Below are 18,857 nucleotides of genomic sequence, written 5' to 3' on the forward strand. Positions count from 1 at the left end.
ACCCCACCCAGCCACGGCTAAGCTGGCCACCAAAGTTAGCGAGGTCAAACGCACCATTCACATCTCTTCATGTAAAACTTTATTAGCTTCACGCTGGAGACGGCCTTTGTATTACAAATATTATCAATATAAAGGTTCCACATACATGAAAAAAATAAAGGAAAAATACACATTTTAACAGTGATTGTCAGGGATTTCTGAGTCTTGTTGTTTTGTGGTGATTTTCCAACAACTATTGTAAAATGCAGTTTGACAGAAAATAGTTCAGTGACGCTGACTGTTGAAAAGAATCACTCGATTTCTTGTCCACAGTTGGATGACCAAGACCGCTCTCATGACTGAACGGTAAATGTGAAGTCAAACCCAGCAGCCAGTTAGCTTAGCTTAGCACAAAAAGTGAACACAGGAGTAAACAGCTGGACTGACTCTGTTTGAAAGAAACAAATCCAACTACCAGCACCTCCAAAGCTCATTAATTAATGCTGTACACCTTCAGTCTGTACAAAACACACATAAAAAGGGGTTTACAGAGTATTTCTTGGCCAGGCAGCCAGAGGTGACTCCAGTAAGTTCTTGCGCCTGGTCAAGATGTAGTACAGCGTAATAATACCACTTAACGCCCGGGCCACATTGCCTGTGTGAGTGGCGCGTCATATAGAAATTCAGCGTCTCACATTTGCATGAAGTTGATGCTGAGTCTACTTTATCCACGACTTGTTTTTACGCTTTGTTTTTTGTAAAGATTAAACAAACAAGATATAACGTGTTAGTTACTGAGCTTTAGAGATTTTGACAGTTGTTTTTTTGTTACCTTCAGACAGAACTAGGCTAGCATATTCCCCCCATTTTCAGTCTTTGTGCTAAGCTAAGCTAATCAGACTTAAATGTACCATACAGACGTGAGCGGTATCTTCAAAATCTTGGCAAGAAGGCAAACTAATGTGAAACTGCCCCCAAAAACAAAATAAAACAGAATATTTTGTTGGATTCTTGTCACTCCTTTCCAGATTCCATGACAATTGATAGTTAGTTACACCATCCAAAGGAGCCTCGATAGACCAGAATGCATTGCATTCTGCAGCTGATTAGACTTTTTAATATGTGGGTAAAGGATTGTGGCTTTCTTATCACTCACTTTATACATTTATGAGAGAAATATATAAAATATTTGCTTGTCCGTTCCTGAGGGTTGTTAAAATGGCATTTTGGGAAGTGTTAGAAAACAGATACTAAAGTAGAAGTGCATAGAGGAGGTGAAGAGTAAATGAAAAACATCTAAGAAAAAACAAGACATCATTATAAATGCAGAGAATCTGAGGTAATTATTTCCGTTGTTATATGACAAAACAAGATACTATTAACCTTTAACAAAACATCCTTTATCATAATTGTTTCAAGTGATTAACATACATTACATGGTAAGAAAAGTTTCCTTTCAGTGGGTGTTAGCGTATGAGTGTGTGTGTGTTTGTGTGTGTGCGTATGTGTGGCTAACACTGCCGCCAAATCCCATTTCCATAAATAACAATCCTTCACAGACATTTCTGCAAATGCAAGTTTGACTTTCAAGTAAGTGTGAATGTGTCATTCAGAGTAGACGAGCACTTTCTCCCGACCTTTATAAGTGACTCAGTCACAGTTTTACACATTGGAAATACCACAAGACGAAGTAGCATCAAGTAAGTTAGACCAGAGCCGCCCATGTCACACACACACACACACACACTACAAATGAGTGTAAAATCATCGTCAGCAACAACAGCACAGGCCGGACTTGTGATCATCATGGCTCACATCTTATTGGCCTTCCAGGTCAGGTAGGAGTTCCAACCGACGGCGATAATCTGGACGACCGCCAGTCTGGAAGAAGGAGGAGGTTTATGTGTTTAATTGTGTCTGATGAGTTTAATCTAGAATAAAATGACAATTACAATGATCTTATGACATTTTAGGAGATTGGTTAAAATTGGACAGTGTTGTTCTGGAAGTATAACCAACTTTCAGTTGGAAGGGACAGAGTCGTCTCTATTTTCTGAGACGGCTGAGGTCCTTCAACATCTGCCTGACTATGCTCAGGATGTTTTACGAGTCTGTGGTGGCCAGTGCTATACTCTATGCTGTTGTGTGCTGGGGCAGCAGACTGAGGGTAGCGGACGCAAAAAGACTGAACAGACTGATCCGCAAGGCCAGTGACGTTGTGGGGGTGGGGCTGGACTCTCTGATGGTGGTGTCAGGGAGGAGGATGCTGTCATCAGGTTGCAAGTCATCTTGGCTCCCATCCACTCCATGACGTGGTGGTCAGCCACAGGAGTACATTCAGCACTAGACTGATCCCACCAAGATGCACCGCAGAGCGCCACAGGACATATTTCCGGCCTGTGGCCATCAAACTGTTCAACTCCTCGCTGAGTGTCAGACACTCTGAGTCAACAGGAGGACTCTGGACACTGTGTTTCTCAAATATTGTGCAATAACCCAAATTTCACCTGAAGCACTATTTATTACACTGTATATATAGATATATTTCTAGTAGAATGTACATTTCTTATATTTTTCATTCTATTTTTATTATTCTTGCTTATATATAGTTTTAATTTTTCTGCATATTTTCTTTTAAATGGGAGCAGCTGTAACACAAGCAATATCCCCTCGGGGACCAATAAAGTATTTCTGATTCTGATCCGATTCCGATTATTTAAAGGGCGCATTATTAAGATAGCAAGATGCTCCTCCACAGGTGGGCTCAGTCACGCTTTCAGTCATTTTAAACATTTCCATGTGCAGTATAAACCTGACAGGACAGAGGAAACTCTCCAGATGAAACAGAATTTTACTTTTAGTTTCTGAAACATATTTTTTAGCTGAGAAGGAGAAACAGATTTGAAGATGGGACAGAGGACTGGGAAACGGCAGAGTCAGAGAGTCCAATGGCCACATACCTGTCCATTGGAGGACACAAGTGCCGCTGTTTAAATAGCAATGCACAGGCACACCTGACTTTTAAAAGGAATGGGAGATGACACTCTGATTGGTTTAATATATTTTACGCCCAAAACACACCCTTACATCCTACTTTTCGCCCAGATTATGTGCCACAGATTGTTTGAACAGGGCCTTTAAACTCTTACCTGTGGTGCAGTGGAATGAAGTAGAAATTGGCAATCTGGACTGGCGGCCACAGCTGGAACACAAACAGGAAACACTCAGTTTAACTCACTTGATGCAACATGAGGTCGAGTGAAAATGTATTTCAATCAATAGGTTAATTAAAATAAAACAAATATTTACTTCACAAGCATATTTCAATGAAATGGTAAATAACACAGGAGAAACTTACATAGTAATTTGAGATCAGGGCATCTGTGTAGTCCTGTGAACAAAGTTTAAAGACAGTTACTAATTCTACCGGCATTCATTTTAATGAGTCGTGCCTCGTAGGATAAGACTGGACTGAAATTAGTCTTTAAAGAGTCATACAAACATTTTTAGTCAGAGGTTGCTGATAGTTGAGTTTGTTTTGATATCAAACCTGTGAAAATAAAACTTTCATACTTTGGGCCTAAGGCAGGTTTCAGGTTCAGCCCTCTAACACTTTTCATCAGAGAACTGTTGAAGACATCAGTGGGGGATGAAGTGAGAAATGGTGATGTGCTGAAACTCCAGTTGGTGAGGAGTTTTCCTTCCAAAAACAATGCAGGATGGACGTTTTATAGCCAAAGTATCAGCAGCAGGGAGGCCGAGTAATTGTTGAGTGATTGTTAACGATCGACATCTCTCTCAGCCCCCTACAGATACAGTGTGTGTCAGTCATTTTATAGTATCACACAGGAAACAGCTTTGTTTTCCTTCAGTGTTGAATATTCACACTGAAGAAACATTACTGCATTTAAAAGAAACAATACATTTTATAATGGAGGTTGTGCCCTTAAGAATTGCAACAGTGGGACAAAACAAGTAGCGTTCATTGGCGTGTACACAACAAGCCCATAATGCAATGCATCATATTTTATAGATGGGAAAATGTAACTAATGCAGCTACACTTGCTGAAGATAATCCAAAATGAAGTGTCTGAAGAATCTATTGGAGCTTTATACACTTGGTTACCGGTTCTGAAACATTGAGACCCTGAGCACATTCATATGATTTCGGTACAACCAGAAAAATAAGTTTTCCCTTGGAAAACTTACGTGAATGCCCCTAGGATCAGAGGACAGACTCGTAAAAGTCAGTGAAAATTGTGAAGCACGGCTTTCTGACTTGGATGTCATTTACACAGAAACTTAGCGGATGAAAGTCAATGTTTGGTTGATGGAAAGAAACTTTCTCGCTCACACACTTTTTAATACAATTATTTAATTTGCACATGATGCCAAAGCAAGAGCTGTACTGGCCATCAACCTGTGAAACTCCACCTTCAACTTGGCAGAAATCCCTGCAAAATCAGCCCTATCAGTGATCATACACATTATCATGAGCTCATTATTTATGTAAGCTGTTCGTTTCTTAAAGAATTTAAACTGTGTGCAGGCAAAAGAGAAAAGTGTTAATGAGGATTAAAAATACTGAAAAATATGCTGATAATACTGTGAAAATAATCAAAGAAATGTATTGAAATAAGTGAAAACGTGTATTATCTATTTTAAGTTCCTTTAACAATTTAATAATGACTTTTCCTCTCCACAGTACATATGAAAGGCACGTGTGTGTTTATACACAAACTCTGTCACACACAAGAAATCCCTCCGTCGTCCATTTAAAGGTCACCTCAACAAGTCTCGACATATAAAAACAATGAGCCAATATTCCAGTTACAATCTTTTCTTTCTGGTTGATTTTTTTTTGGTTTTTCAGGGTCAAACTGTTTTTCTAATTATGGTCAACAAGCTCCTTGACCACCTGAGGTGAAATTACCCCCGCTGCGTCAGTGACACGTCAAAATGTTTCCTCACACACTCTGGAGAAGACGGGACCTTTCTCAGCTCTACCAGGGGTTTCTAAACTGGCTGTATAATTTCCTTTTCTTGCAGTTGGGGCACAAGAAATATTTAGTCTTCAGTGCGACATGTGACTACAGATGTCAATTAAACTTAACGATGAGGCTAAATGCTTTTCCAAAATCAAATGATTTGATTTGATTTCCTACAGATGTCTGTGAATTTTGGTACATGCATTCAACCCCTCACAATTAAAAGTAATAACTTTGGAGAACATCAAGAAACACTTTTCCTGTAGCTCACTGTAGAGCTAGGGACTTCACCCACATCTGTCCAAGAGCCAGAATCTTTTTAAATAAACACTGTGGATCAATCTCTGGCTAATGTCCAGTTGCAGGAAAATGAAATGGAGAATGGGCTCAGGCTGGAACTGAAGATATGAGACTGTTGAATCCACATCTTTACAGAGACCTGTCTCCACCACAACATCCCGACAGAGCGCAGGACAACAGCGGGACGAGGAGAGCTGGACTCTGTGTTTATATCATTGATGCTTGGTGCTCAAAACCAAGTCAAAGTTGATAGACTGTTTTCCCCAGATGTCAAACCTTTACAGTGAAAATGCCGACTGTATCAACATCATCATCATCATCATCATCATCATCATCATCATCATCATCATCATCATCTTGTTGCCTCTGTTTACATTCACCCAGACGCGTCTATAAATGACTGTATAAAGATTTGTCTCCATAAAAATGTTATCAATGTAACCTTTAAGGAGAAAATACGCTCTGACCTCAACGCAAAACCGATATATTTGACATGAAACATATACACTTAATAAGTTAAGCAGTGTAGATGCACGCACACCAACAGAACTTGATTAACTAGGACACAATGCAAGAAGTTTGTGCCGTCTCAGGTAAGAACAGAAGACAGAGAGCAGATAAGTGGCAGGTAAACAAGAAGGTTAAAGTCTTGATTACACCTGTGTCAGACTTTAACAGTCGTGGCGTCCGTCTGGTCGACGGCTCCATTAATTTTCATCTCACATTTCCTCAGTGCCAGGCCTCATTGTAATGAGCACATTTGTCATTTATTTTCTGTCCTTTCTGACATTTACCAGGTTGGCCTTTCAGGTCCGCGCGGCTTCGTTGGTAAATAATTGACGGTGACTGGCTGCATGTTGGGTAAGCAAGGCGCTGACGGACGTTTGAGCAGCTGGCACAAGATGACAGTTAGCTCTGACCTGGCATACAAATACAAACACACACACCCAAACACACACACACATATACATATGAAGGTATGAGTCACTCCAGCTATTTCCACAGTCCCCCCAGCCCCCCCTCTCGTCTCTACCTCGATCACAGGAAATAGTTTCTAATAATAATGAGAGGTGAGTGCTGGAGGTCAGATACTGTGTACTCTCATTTACCTGAGCTCTGTTCATACAGAGAAAACACTGCTCTCCAGCCAGTTCGTACCAAGTAAAAATAAAGACCACGTCACCCATTGTGGTTAGAGGAGAGTTTGGCGATTTGGTCATTGCCATCTTAGTTTTTTCGGAACCAGAAGTGTCCAAATAAGGACAACAGGGTGGAGCTGATCCTGATTGGATCTGACTGGGAACCCAAGGACACACTGTGGTCGTTATTTTACTCCAAGGGCCTCTGCCTACATAGCGCCAGCGTCTTTTTTCATTTGTTTCCAATGAGGAGCAGGCGTCTGCAGCAGCAGGCAGCTGCCCACAGAAAAGGTGCAGTGAGCACTCCACCTGTTTTGTGCTTTGAGTTGAAAAATCTCTCAACTTTTCGGAAAGACGCTGGTGATGTCACCCTCGCTCTCTTTCTTTTTCCTGGCCTAGGCGATAATATTCACGATATTTTTGTTTCGTACAGATCACGTTGTAAACCGACATCCTCCTTGATCTGATGTCCTGGTATCAAATAAAAAACAAACAGATAGTAAACCGCAAAGGGGCCGTGTCGATCATACAGCGGCGACACGGGCAGCATTTCTTTCTCTCCCACACCGTAGCGCTCCTGAGCGCAACACCAGGACTTTCCTGCCCGAATAAATGCTATGTGGACACGCTCCCTAAATGGGACCATGATTTACCAAATGAACATCATGCTGTGCTGAAGAAGACTTGACACTAGAGATTGAGACCATAAATTCATTAGCAAACTGTTTAATTAGGCGATAAATCAAAAGAGAAAAAGGGTCATTTTCTCATAAGCTTACATACAATCGGATTTCTTTTTGAAACCAGTTGAAAGGTTAGAAAGTATCTTTAAAGCCTTGAGGTCCTGTCATGACTTGTTTTGTGAAAATTGTAGCTGAAATACCTGTTGAATGGAAAAGACTCACTTCTTCATGTGCACAAATTAGGAATTTTAGATCCAGAATTTAAATAAAACATTATTTTGCTACGTTATTGTTCAAACTTCAAGTTGTAATATTTCATTACAACTTGCCGTGAATCTTATTACATATCCATAAGGCTTGAACGGGGCACACTCCTCCTCAGTGTGCCTCTAATTCAACATTCATAAATGAAATATGAGCCGAGGACAAATCAGGTCAAACACTGAACTTTTACCTCAAGTGGAGATAATTTTGACCCAGACAGTTTTTCAGGTTCAACTCACCTACATGAGTAGGCATTTTTTCCACATCACTACAATACAGACAAGAACACTCATGTAAGAACAACAATAAAAAAACAGTCATCCTATTTTTATATCGTGCGCACTGGTGGAAGGCACAAACACATCGGGGTCGTGTCTCATTAAGAGTGTCCAGTTGACTTAAACACACATTATGTAGTATAAACAGCTTGGGGTCTCTCAATCAAAACTACAAAAACAAAAGACGTAGTTTGATGATGTTGTGAAGTAGCGTGGGATCATGGGAGTTTTTGTCTTCACTGTCAAACAACCACAAAAATCTCTCTTAAGTAAGTCAGGCAGAAATGTTAATGGACGAGGTTTTATTTTAACTTTAATTAATGTTATGTTTAGTCTCATTTGCCGACTTCTTTCCTCGCTCTCTTACGAATCATCTGATGTTGACCTGGATGTTATACTGACAAGCGACCAAATATATTTAGATAGAAGAATATTATATCTTTAACTGCTGCAGGAACTGAAGACAGAAGACGAGAGGGATCATACCCACAACCTTCTCGCTGTGAGGGAACAGAGAGTAACTTTCTCGCTGACACAGTAATGTGGCACTGAAATGAAGTGAACTCACCCTCTTCAGCTTGTTGACGTTCTCCTCCACCGTCAGACCGTTCAGAGCGCCGGAGAGACAGAGAAAAGCTCCCAGGAAACACGGAGCAAAGCCCAACTGCAGAGAAAGACACGGACAGAAGACAAGAAACTGACTTTACAAATCAGTGATTTATGATCCGAACATTATGATGCGAAGACGCAAGAGAAGACGAACTAAAATCACTTCAGTGGTGGAGGCTGTAAGGTCTTTCAATTGATGGGTCATATTTAATGCAATATAAAATAGGAATGTCACATTACAGTATGTCTGCAATAAAAACAAACAACTAAAGAAGAACCGATGGACTTACTGAACTGCTCTACAGCACTCCATGCTTATTATTACATTTCTTTAACCTCCACTGCTCAGCTTTTTTACTTAACACATTACGTGTACTAACAGGAGTAAGAGTCGTCTTTTTATGCACATCTGAAATTCTTATATGTACTTTATTATATCTTTATGAGTCATGCACTGGGGAAAGGCACATTTCCATTATTGCCAGCATCAATGGACAAGGAGGTTTTTTTATTTTATCTTTGAATCTTGAAAAGTAGCACTGAAAAAAAAGAGGGTTCAGTTTAAATGCGTAATCTGAAACTTTAGTATTTAAGATAAAGAGGGTGATCCAGTTTCACTGGGTGCAGCTGATAGTTAATGCAATAAAAATCTAAATTTTTAAAGCTTTAATTGAGCAAAGAGGATGTGTGAACTTATGTGACCTTCAATCATCTTTGAATTTGTAAGCGTTTATGTTGTTTGAGTCATGTTTCGTTTGGTCTAAAATAAGAAAAAGAAGCACTCCCCATTTATAAGTGAAGCTACACTTGTCTACTTTTGGCTATTTCATGTTAATTTTATTTAAAAAGACGTATACGGTGAAGAAAAATGATCTGAAATGATCTCAACACAGTCCTGACAGTTTGATAAGTCGTAAAACTGAGTGATAAATGCTTCAGTTGAGAGACTTTTGCTTTAACAGACGGTGTAGTAAATATTTGCAGTGGAATGGATTTTCTGTATTTTACTGACTGTTTTCTGCACAAAGGAAAATCTGAAATCTCTGTTCAGTTGTTTACAGCGAGGTCAAACTGCTCCTTCCGTATGAAACTTACATAAAACAGCCTCTTGCCTTCCATCTGTTATTCAGCTCTGACGCAGATCGACGCCGCTCACCTTAAATCTTTCAAGTCGCCAAATGGCACTCGAGTTATTGCTGAAGCAGAGGGAGCAGCGTTCAGTGTGACCACATCACTATTCAAGCGTGAGACTGGACCCCTTTGCTCACGTTAATATTTCAGTAGGGGGGCGCGTTGAAAGCTCTGAAGTCTTCTTCTGTGGTGGTTTTAGTGGAAGCTGTGTGCAGTTTGTGTGTTTGTGTGTGCAGTTTGATCGAGTCAAACAGCAGAGGGCAGAGTGAAGAGAGGAAAACTTTTTTTTTTACATGTTCTGAAGAGTTAAGCTGCATTTTAGCACTATATATCATATTTGCACAGATGCACTGTACGGATACATGTTGTATTTTTTTTTGTCATTCTTTGTAATCACTTATATTCCTGGTATTTTATTATTTCTGTTTCCTTTATTCTTCTAACTGACGACTACTTCCCTTACATTTTAATGTCATACTTTGTACTTGCTAGGTTTGATAAAAAGTCACTATTTTAATGAAGGTGAAATGATTAGTCAATATATCCATTAGTCGCTTGGCAGAAAATGTATCAAAAGGTGCACGTAGCTTGTGCATTAACATAAATCTTACAAGTTCGTTACATGTCACACTGCGATGGGTCCTGAAAATCAAATCCAAAACCACATTTGGAGGCGATTTGAAATGTGATTAAAAAAATCTCGACTTCTACAGATGGGTCTCAGTCTGGACGCTCTGGACACTATCGTATTTCAAAGTGTCCCTTGTGTCACTCGGTGACGTCAAACCCAGAGCGACGGAAGTGCATCTGCGCAGCTGAGCAGAATCCGACTGCTACTGCTACAGTCCGTGGATTCACTCTGAAATAAACTGCATGCTGGGTGAATCCACGGCGCAATTATTTGGAGAGCGACATGACAGATCTCCATTTTTAATGCTTCCATTTTGGGGCTGCACGTCACCGTACGTAGTTACCTACGCCTACACTGTTACCACAGCAAACGATTGATCCATTTGTGTCACTTACGTATAACAGCTCGGAAACTCCGTCGTTCACATCTGATTTGAAAAACAAATCGGATATGCCTGCAGTCTAAGTATAGCATTATAAAGTTTATCTGTGACTGTATATCTATTTTAGGCCGTCAGATAAAAGTCTGGTGAATCTCTGTACAGCTCAACAGCTGTATAGAGAAGGAAGGAGGGGGAATCACAGAAAACAGCCTTTGTGCCAAACTCCTCATATAATTTGACAGATTTGTCCCATCAGCACAACAGAGAGCCGTCTGTCAGCCTGATACGAGGAAATTGTATCTTTGTAGTTGGGGCTCAGCTAATGAGCTGAGCCTGAGTGGAAGACAGCAACACACTCACACACAATATGGGTGTATCACTGAGCTTGTTTACACTTTGTTGCTTTGATTGATGAAAGCATTTGGACTTTGGAATTATTCGGAACAAAAATAATCTTCAACTATTGTGATGAGTCTTTTTTCAAGCAACATTTGCTGGTACCAGCTTCTGAAATGTGAGGATTTGTTGCTTTAAATGACAAATATCTGGGATTTGGACTGTTGGTTGGATAAAATAAGCAAACTGAAGACGTCACTTTGGACTCTGGGAAATTGCAATAGGCATTTTTCACAATTTAATTGAATGATTCATTGTAAAAATAATCTGCAGATTAATTGTCAGTAAAAATAATCTGTAGTTTTAGCCCTCGTTTTATATAAAACACCAACAGGAACTAAAAGAAGAAGAGGAGAGGGACACTGTGCTTCTCTCACCTGGTCAACCAGCATTTTCTTCATGGCAGCACTTTTAGTTCCTCCAACCACCAGCCTGTCCAGAACTTTGTACCAGCTGCCGATTACTGGACCCTTTAATGTAAATCAAACAAAATCATGATTCGATTACAGACATCGGTTTTCTTGGAAGTTCTTCTGTAAAATTAACTTCACATCAAAGAAAACGTATTGCTTTACTCATCAAACATTAGCATCTGTATGCCGACAGCACATTAATTGAATTAAACAAACAAATGTAATAAATTATTGACGTGACAAAGAGCGATACATGATGTATGAGTCATGAAACAGTTGTGTCTTTCTGGATGAATGAGCAAACAAGTCTTAGTGTAACATGACTCCCATATGTGGCAGAGGAGCTGTTCTCAAGACAAGCGTCTATACATCGTCCCTCTATAATTCATGGGGACGAGGCAGCCGATTGGACGAACGTAAGACGATTATGGAAATATAAATAAACTTTGTCAACGTCACGGTGATGTCAGAAAAGAAATGTGCTACTTTAGAGGTGAATTGTTCGGCTGTCAGAGGACTCACGAACACACAAAGGCTTCAAGAAACACTACGTGACACAGATAAGCATCCGCACACTCTGAATAGTCACTTATAGATCTATAAATACGATTTTTGATGCTGTTGAAGGTTGAGTTTGTCCATGAATTTCTTCATTTTGCTTCACATTTGCTTTCTCATGTTAAATAACCAAACAGACACCATAAAAAGCACTTATTTTATATTTTAGAAATCTAATTATGCTGTATGTATGTATGTATCTTTTCATTTCAGTATACAGTACATGATTAAAGTGAGTAAAGGGCCGTCCACACCAAGAACGGTAACTATGATGAGTGGCGCCAAGCATGTGCTGCATGCTCCAGCTGTGTCGGCAGCTTCGGAAAATGTATATTGATGACCTGCTACTGCTGAACGTCTACTTTGAGTCAACAACAATTATCCTGGCGATCTTTAAAGAAGACATCGGTAAAGATTAAACGAACTTCAGCGCTAGGCTCTGGTGAGATCCAAATTTTCTGTATCCTGATATTGTCCTGCTCAAATATCATGATAGACGATGATATTGTCTCACGGCAAAGACAACATGTAGCCTCAGTCAAAAATCTTGGCTCGCCATGTTGAAGTGCTGCATGCGCGGCGCCTCATTTGGACAGTTAACCCACAGTAACCTCCGCCAGCACCGTCTCATCCACATCTCATCTAATATCAACACGCGTTGCCTCCTCCAACACAACAGGGTGTCAAATCAGCACCAAAGAATGTTTGGCAGTACATCTCAGATGAAATCACCATTTTGTATGTGTAATTTTCAGCCTAATATCCGGTTATAAGTGTTTAATAAGTTGTGAATGTGACGCTCCATAAATTCAGATGATTGACTGTCTGTCACCGTTTCGGTTGTACATTAAATCTCAATTAAGACTCCACCAACTAATTGAGTTAGAACAGTTTTAAATCAATTTATATAAAGTGATTTTTATACTTCTTGATATTGACAGCAATAAGACGAGAGGTTTGTTTTAGACAGCCAATAAACCAGTTAGTAAATAAAAAGCGGTGACACTCATTCATTATCTACTCATTCATCACTTACTTACTCATTATAAGTTCATTTAAAGACTGTTTTGTCATGAATAGTTTTTTGTTTTATGAATATTGGACAATTATGATGGGGGGAAAAAAAAATCAAGCAAATCATCACACAATTTGCTACATTGATAGTTTTAAAAAAAATATTGTTGTTACGGTGGACCAACTGAAATAATTTCCTTTGTTCATTGTGTTTCTGTTTGAACAAATATAAAACTGAGCATGTTTGTACCTGCAGATGCTGTAAATATGATGTGATGACCCAATAAAATTTGTTTAAAAAAATAAAAAAATACAGCAAGAGTCAAGATGAGACTACTTACCACGAAGAAGAAACCAATACTTATCATCTTGGCCGTCCTCTGCACGTTGTGATGAGCCAATCCTCTTCTCTCAATCAGCTGTTGGGAGATGACATCACCGACACCCACTAACGACCCTGGAGGACAAACAGGAGACAGACGCAGTGTCTCAGACCACACAGGTGATATTAGTCCTGTAGATGATCTTTTCACACAAGAGGTTTTTGTATTCATGTTTACATCATATCACACAGACCGAGTGGATAAAACTGTTCAGTCACTGTGCAAAAAAAATCAGACAGCTATTACATGCCCCAGTGTGTCTACACATTGGTGAGAAAGTAACTGCAAGTCCACCTCATGTAGAGTCACAACTAAAGATAATCTAGAGTTAGCACTGACACATTCACTGTAGTTAATTAAGGAGGAATATAAAGCTCTAAAAGTCTGTTAATATGTTGTTGCTACCTCATAGATTATGCTGTGAGCAGAGGGGGCAACAACGCTGTATGATCCCTCGCTCACAACAGGGCTTTTTGTTTTCCTTTTTACAAAATGCAACGTTGGCATCAACGGACCAGAAATCAATACAGGTACTGTAGTAGACAACTGAAGTAGATGGGGTCTTAAAACGTAATAAAAACAAACCCATTACAAATTGAGGTGTCTGCTGACGCTTTTAGCAAAGCAGCTACAGTGAAGATTTCGGCTTAAAAAGGGTGCAAATTACACCTTTTTAAATCCATGGGGGATCTCTAGGCTTCTGGACACTTGGATTATGCAAAATGAGCTGTAAAAGGGCCATTCTGTATTTTTCACATTTTAAAACAGGTCACCATCAGACCATGTGAGCGGAGTGTGAGCGAGCGGGAGGATTTTGGATGGAGTGCAGAGGAGCATTTTAAAAAAACTGGAGTGATGCCTTGCTTGATTGTCAAAGCACTTTGTAAACTCTATTTTTACAGGTGCTATATAAATAAAGTTTATTCTATATCATTATTATTATTATTATTATTATCTCCCGCTTACAATCCCGCTCCGGTAACCTCACACCATGAGCCCAAAACATTCCCGACGTTGAAATAAATCATTTCTGCTTGGAAAAAGTGGTGTTGTCTGCTCAGTTATTTTGGATGCCAGGCTACAGTTGAAGCTAAAATTAAAATACAGCGCAGTTTTTAATGTTTTTCGAGTGAGCATTGAGCGATCTGAATGGAGCGGGGTGAAATTTTAGTGGAGCGGAGAATGGCAATGAGCAGAAAATTCCCACCACAAGCTGTTTTGCTGTCAAGCTCCAGAGGCGTTTTGTGACTGATGAATCTTCACCTAAATTTCCATCGTCATGACTGAATTTTCATTTTTGGGTGAACTGTTCTTTTAAATCCTGCCTGCTGCTGCTGCTGCTGGATACACGGCTGATGAGAGTGAAGCCAACCAGTCAGTGAGCTTTAAAACAAGTCTTCAGTCTTCACAGCCGTCCATTTAACTCCTTTCAGACTGATATTTACTGTAGAGTTTTGTCCTGACTCATAAAAAAAGCCGTTCAGCAGGTGGAAAAGCTCTGAAACTCACCGACTTAATATCACCCACTGCAGCCCACATACTTAAAACTGACAGCTCAGTGTAATAATATAGACCCAGCTGAACAAGAACTAACCTTTCCTTAAAATGTCAGGGGGGAACTAATAAAGGCAGTTAGTGTGACAAGGTGGACACTCACCCACATACACACTCAAACAGAAAATTGCTCACCTTGAGAGCAATAAATACAAGCATTTCCTCTGTCACTTTGACTCAGACACTTTGATGGGCAGTAAAGCACCGAGAGAGAAGAGTTACAGCTCAGCAGCTTCAGTCTGTTGCTCAGAACTTCACTTTATGACGATGAAAAGAACGATTTCTGTTAGAAACCTCTCACAGACGGACTTTGAGCTCACAGAGGGCCGATGGAGGAAAGAATGGAGGATCACAGAGAGGACACAGAAGTATCCTAACATCAAACTTTACACCTCAAGTCTGATCTCAAATCAAAGAGCTGTTCAGTCCAACTAATGCTCAGGTTACGTCTCAAGCAGTGTTGCCAGATTTGATGACATTAATTTGCCCAATCATCCCAATAGTCTTAAAACACGCTCTGGTTTTTACATTTCTGATGTAAATACGTGTGCGTTGTTTACAACAATCAAAACTGATTACATTCAGTGTATCGTCTGATAACTTACTGAACAGATGTAAGCTTTTACAAGGCTTTTATATCAGAGCTGAGTAATGACCTGAGGGTAAGAAAGGCTGAAATGAAGTTAGAGAAGATGGATGAGTTGATATTCCACAGCTCTGAGGTCAAAGACATTTTCCTTCCCATCAGAACCCTGGAGGAACATGTGCTGCTCCTCCTCCTCTACTTCTTCGTGTGACTGACGTCTCGCAAACCAACTGTAAAGATACACAGTGGCCTACTGTATGTGTAGATGCTGCACGTGTTAAATCCATCAAAGCAATTTGGCTTCTGAGTAATTTTACTTGGTTACATTCCACAACTGTTAATGATGGATGAATCCAACATGTTTTACTTTCTCTAGACCCTCAGTCAGCTGGATGCTGAGGTGTATCAGACAGGTGAGCACTGCCTCCATCTAGTGGTGATTGAACTGTACTACACTGGAAAATATTTTGCAGTAGAGCTACAAGAGCTAGTCCATGAATCGGTTCTGTTCTGACAGTTATGACCTACTAACCATCAACTAGTCATTTCATTGAATTTTTTGACAAAAAAGTTATATTTGATGGTTCCAGTATCTTAAGTGATTTTAAGTACTTTTGTAGCTTCTCTTTCTTCTCGTCATTTATGACAGTAAAGAGTCTGAAGAGTTCGGGTTTCGGACTGTTAGTTTGACAAAAAAAGAAATCTGAAGGTCACTTTGGGCTCGGGAAAACTTTGATGAGCATTTTTAACAATTTCTTACAAATATGAAAATAATCAGCAGATTAATAGGTAATGAAAATAATCGTTAATTACAGCCCTAAAGTAAACATTACATAATTGCTCAGATATTTGGACATAGCATGAGTTTCATTTTGCAGTAATCGCATGTTCAGATGAATTCAAATTCATTGTTACACAGCAGCTCTAACATGCTTACTACAGCTGGAAATGTTGCCCTACATGTCTGTGACTTTCAGAAAGAAGGACCTTGAAGCAATTCTTTGCATTTGTGGACGAAAGGTCCCTCAAGGATCAAATGTTACCATGTCCCCAAAATAAGGCCGTTATATTTGCTGCCAAAAGATCCTACAAGGTTTTACAATGAGGACGTTTTACATTCTGAGGGGGGGAAAGCTATTTAAATCAGGAAGGGATTTGTGTTTCAGAAAAAAACATCTGTGTGGTTCAAAGGCCTTTCCTCTTTGTTGATTCTGAAACTGAGGTGCTCTGTAAACTGGAGCAAAGGTCATGAATGTGACCAGATGTTGAACACTTTCAGCCGCCTGTTTTTCTCATCTCTTCCACTCACTTTATCTTAACACGAAAAGTGAGTTTCAGTGTGTTTCTACACCTCTTAATTTGCAATATGAAATCTGTCTACTGTCTTTTGAAGATTACTGCATCTTCAGTGGAGAGATGCAGCTGTTGGATATAAATGAAGTGTGTAAGAGGGAGCCTTTCCTACCAGCAGTCACTATCTGTACTGTCCAGGGGTATTTGGTCATCAAGACTTGGTAGGATCTCCACAGGCCTGCCATGATTCCGCCTAGGAGGAATAAAGAAAGATCACAAAGTTATCAAGACGGGAAACTGCAAAAACATGATTTGTCCATTAATCCACCCCGCCCACCGGCAGGCAGCGTGACTCAAATCAAGCGACCACCACTTCTCAATTAGTTTAAGTAGCTGGTCTGCTGAGTTAGAACTGCTACTAAAACCTGGTTTAACAAAGACCTTTCCACAGATCCCGTTTTCTGACAAAATTGACAAGAACTAGCTGATCATTTAGTTTGAGTGAACATTTTATCGACAGAACGTGCTAGCTAAAATCCTCTCCACTGGATGAAGCTGCGACGTTGTTTTTTAAAAAAGTCAAATATTTCTTAAAGTTTGTCATTCTTTGTGGAATTTATCAACGCCGAATTAAAGAGTGGCTCCAAACAATTTAGATAAAAGTATAAATCAGGTTCTGACACACATATAGATTTATAAACAACAAGGGAAACTTTAAACTGTAAAGTTTTTCAATGCGGTTCGGCGTAAGTCGGACGTTCGGTATCATCCTGGCTAAGCTAACAGGCATTAGCTTAAGTTTAAAGTGCAGCGTCACGTTAAAGGTCATTTCCAGCCAACGACCCCAAGTCTCTAACAACTTTTGCATCAAAATAACGACACTTCCCCACATTATTATGCTGTTTATGGTCACGTTTCTTTAAATGTTTAAGAATATAACTTAAACACAGCAGCGCTGCTACGTGCTTACAGACATGAAACATCAGCCACAAGCGCCCGCACTGTGTATTAATACTCAATATATTACAGTTATTGTACATGAAGTGTGTACCTGCATGAGCTCCCGGCTTTAATGAGAGAGCTGCTGCTGATGCCTTCACGTCTCCGCATTCGCTCGGAAGTTTGCGCTCTGGACTTTTACAAATGGTTTCATGTTTCATCCAGGCATATTCACTTCATTGTAAATCATAACCATACGTGCAATTGAAACATTTCTGAGGACACATTTAATTTGTAATCAATCCTAAACTATTACTTCAAGAGTTTTTTTTAGACTTCAGACCTTAACCATGTCAAATGATTCCCCCAATAGATTAAATGTCAAGAACAAATTAAAGACGCTTGGTTTGGTGGCGTCAATCATGCATTTTAGTTAGTAAAATACAAGCAAACGTGAGCAAATTTGATAAGAATGAACCATTTAATTTTCGTAAAGACTAAAAAGAGACGTTGGTAATTATAGCTTAAATGCAATATGTCCCTAAATTCAAAATCTCGTCTAATATTCATTAAACCCTTTCACTTAATTTACTTGTATGATGTACACTGTATGCAGCCCTTTTACTAATGAAAAGTGAAAAATCGCAGCTGCCTAGTCGTTTTTGCCGACTCGAAATAGACTGCACACAGTCAAACCGAAAAGTTCCTACAGCCAGGGAAGGCAGCATAAGAACTGCAGTGTGCGTCACTTCCGCTGTAAACAACATGTTTTGAAGTCTGTCGCCCCCTGCGGGTAACCCGGGTGCACAACAAAATGACAATGAAAACCACATTGAGTTATTTTAAGTTAATATTTTTATTCTGTACAAGTGAAGTGGGATTTACAAAAACAAAATGGAGGGAAAGCAACAGATGTTTCACATAAAGGAAATGCTGACTGGCCAACACAGGTGTAACTACTTACATTAAGTATAGTACAGATAAAAAGTGACAGCAGCTGACTTTGTTTCAAGTTCTTGTTCTCAGATACGTGTGTGACTTGTGTTGGCTGGACAGCTGGCTGTTAATAAAATCAATGCAGGTGTTTGGACATTTGACCAGAGTACAAGTGTAATTAATAACTTAATTGAAGAGAACGCTGCCATTATTAAAGGGTACCTCCACAAATTTTACACATTAAAGTTTGTTTACAGGTCTTGGGGAGTTCTACTGCATATGTGAAATTAGTAGTATGAAGCCTTTTGTGGCTTTTGTTGGAAAGAAGAATGTGTGGACTGAAAAGATATCTCTAGTTCTGCTGTATTGAGTCCAACAGTGTTACAGGAGTGCAATTCTGG

At 39.6% G+C, this 18,857-nt stretch overlaps 1 protein-coding gene across 2 annotated transcripts; it reads right to left on the reverse strand.

Annotated features, from left to right (window-relative positions):
* Window positions 1–56: 56 nt before the first annotated feature.
* On the reverse strand, window positions 57–17,676 carry mpv17 (mitochondrial inner membrane protein MPV17). Of its 2 annotated transcripts, none has more exons than XM_084378307.1 (8): window positions 17,633–17,676; window positions 16,754–16,834; window positions 13,107–13,222; window positions 11,158–11,250; window positions 8,200–8,295; window positions 3,338–3,370; window positions 3,129–3,181; window positions 57–1,860 (listed from the first exon to the last, which is right to left on the reverse strand). In XM_084378307.1, exons 2-8 carry the CDS (start codon window positions 16,824–16,826, stop codon window positions 1,791–1,793), a joined length of 534 nt encoding a protein of 177 aa, XP_084234433.1. In that variant the 5' UTR covers window positions 16,827–16,834; window positions 17,633–17,676; the 3' UTR covers window positions 57–1,790. The 2 variants fall into 2 exon arrangements, with proteins under 2 accessions (XP_084234433.1, XP_084234432.1); XM_084378306.1 differs by lacking the exon at window positions 17,633–17,676 and adding an exon at window positions 17,552–17,593.
* Window positions 17,677–18,857: the final 1,181 nt, after the last annotated feature.

This window comes from Pagrus pagrus, assembly GCF_965226575.1.
Source record: "Pagrus pagrus genome assembly, chromosome: 16".
Taxonomy (NCBI): domain Eukaryota; kingdom Metazoa; phylum Chordata; class Actinopteri; order Spariformes; family Sparidae; genus Pagrus; species Pagrus pagrus.

Excerpts from the sequence above, each read along its gene's own strand:
- mpv17 (XM_084378306.1), bottom strand. Across the intron at positions 13,223-16,753 it reads AGTACAGATAGTGACTGCTG|GGTCGTTAGTGGGTGTCGGT; the intron begins GTAGGAAAGGCT and ends TTTGTCCTCCAG. Across the intron at positions 1,861-3,128 it reads TTCATTCCACTGCACCACAG|ACTGGCGGTCGTCCAGATTA; the intron begins GTAAGAGTTTAA and ends TCCTTCTTCCAG.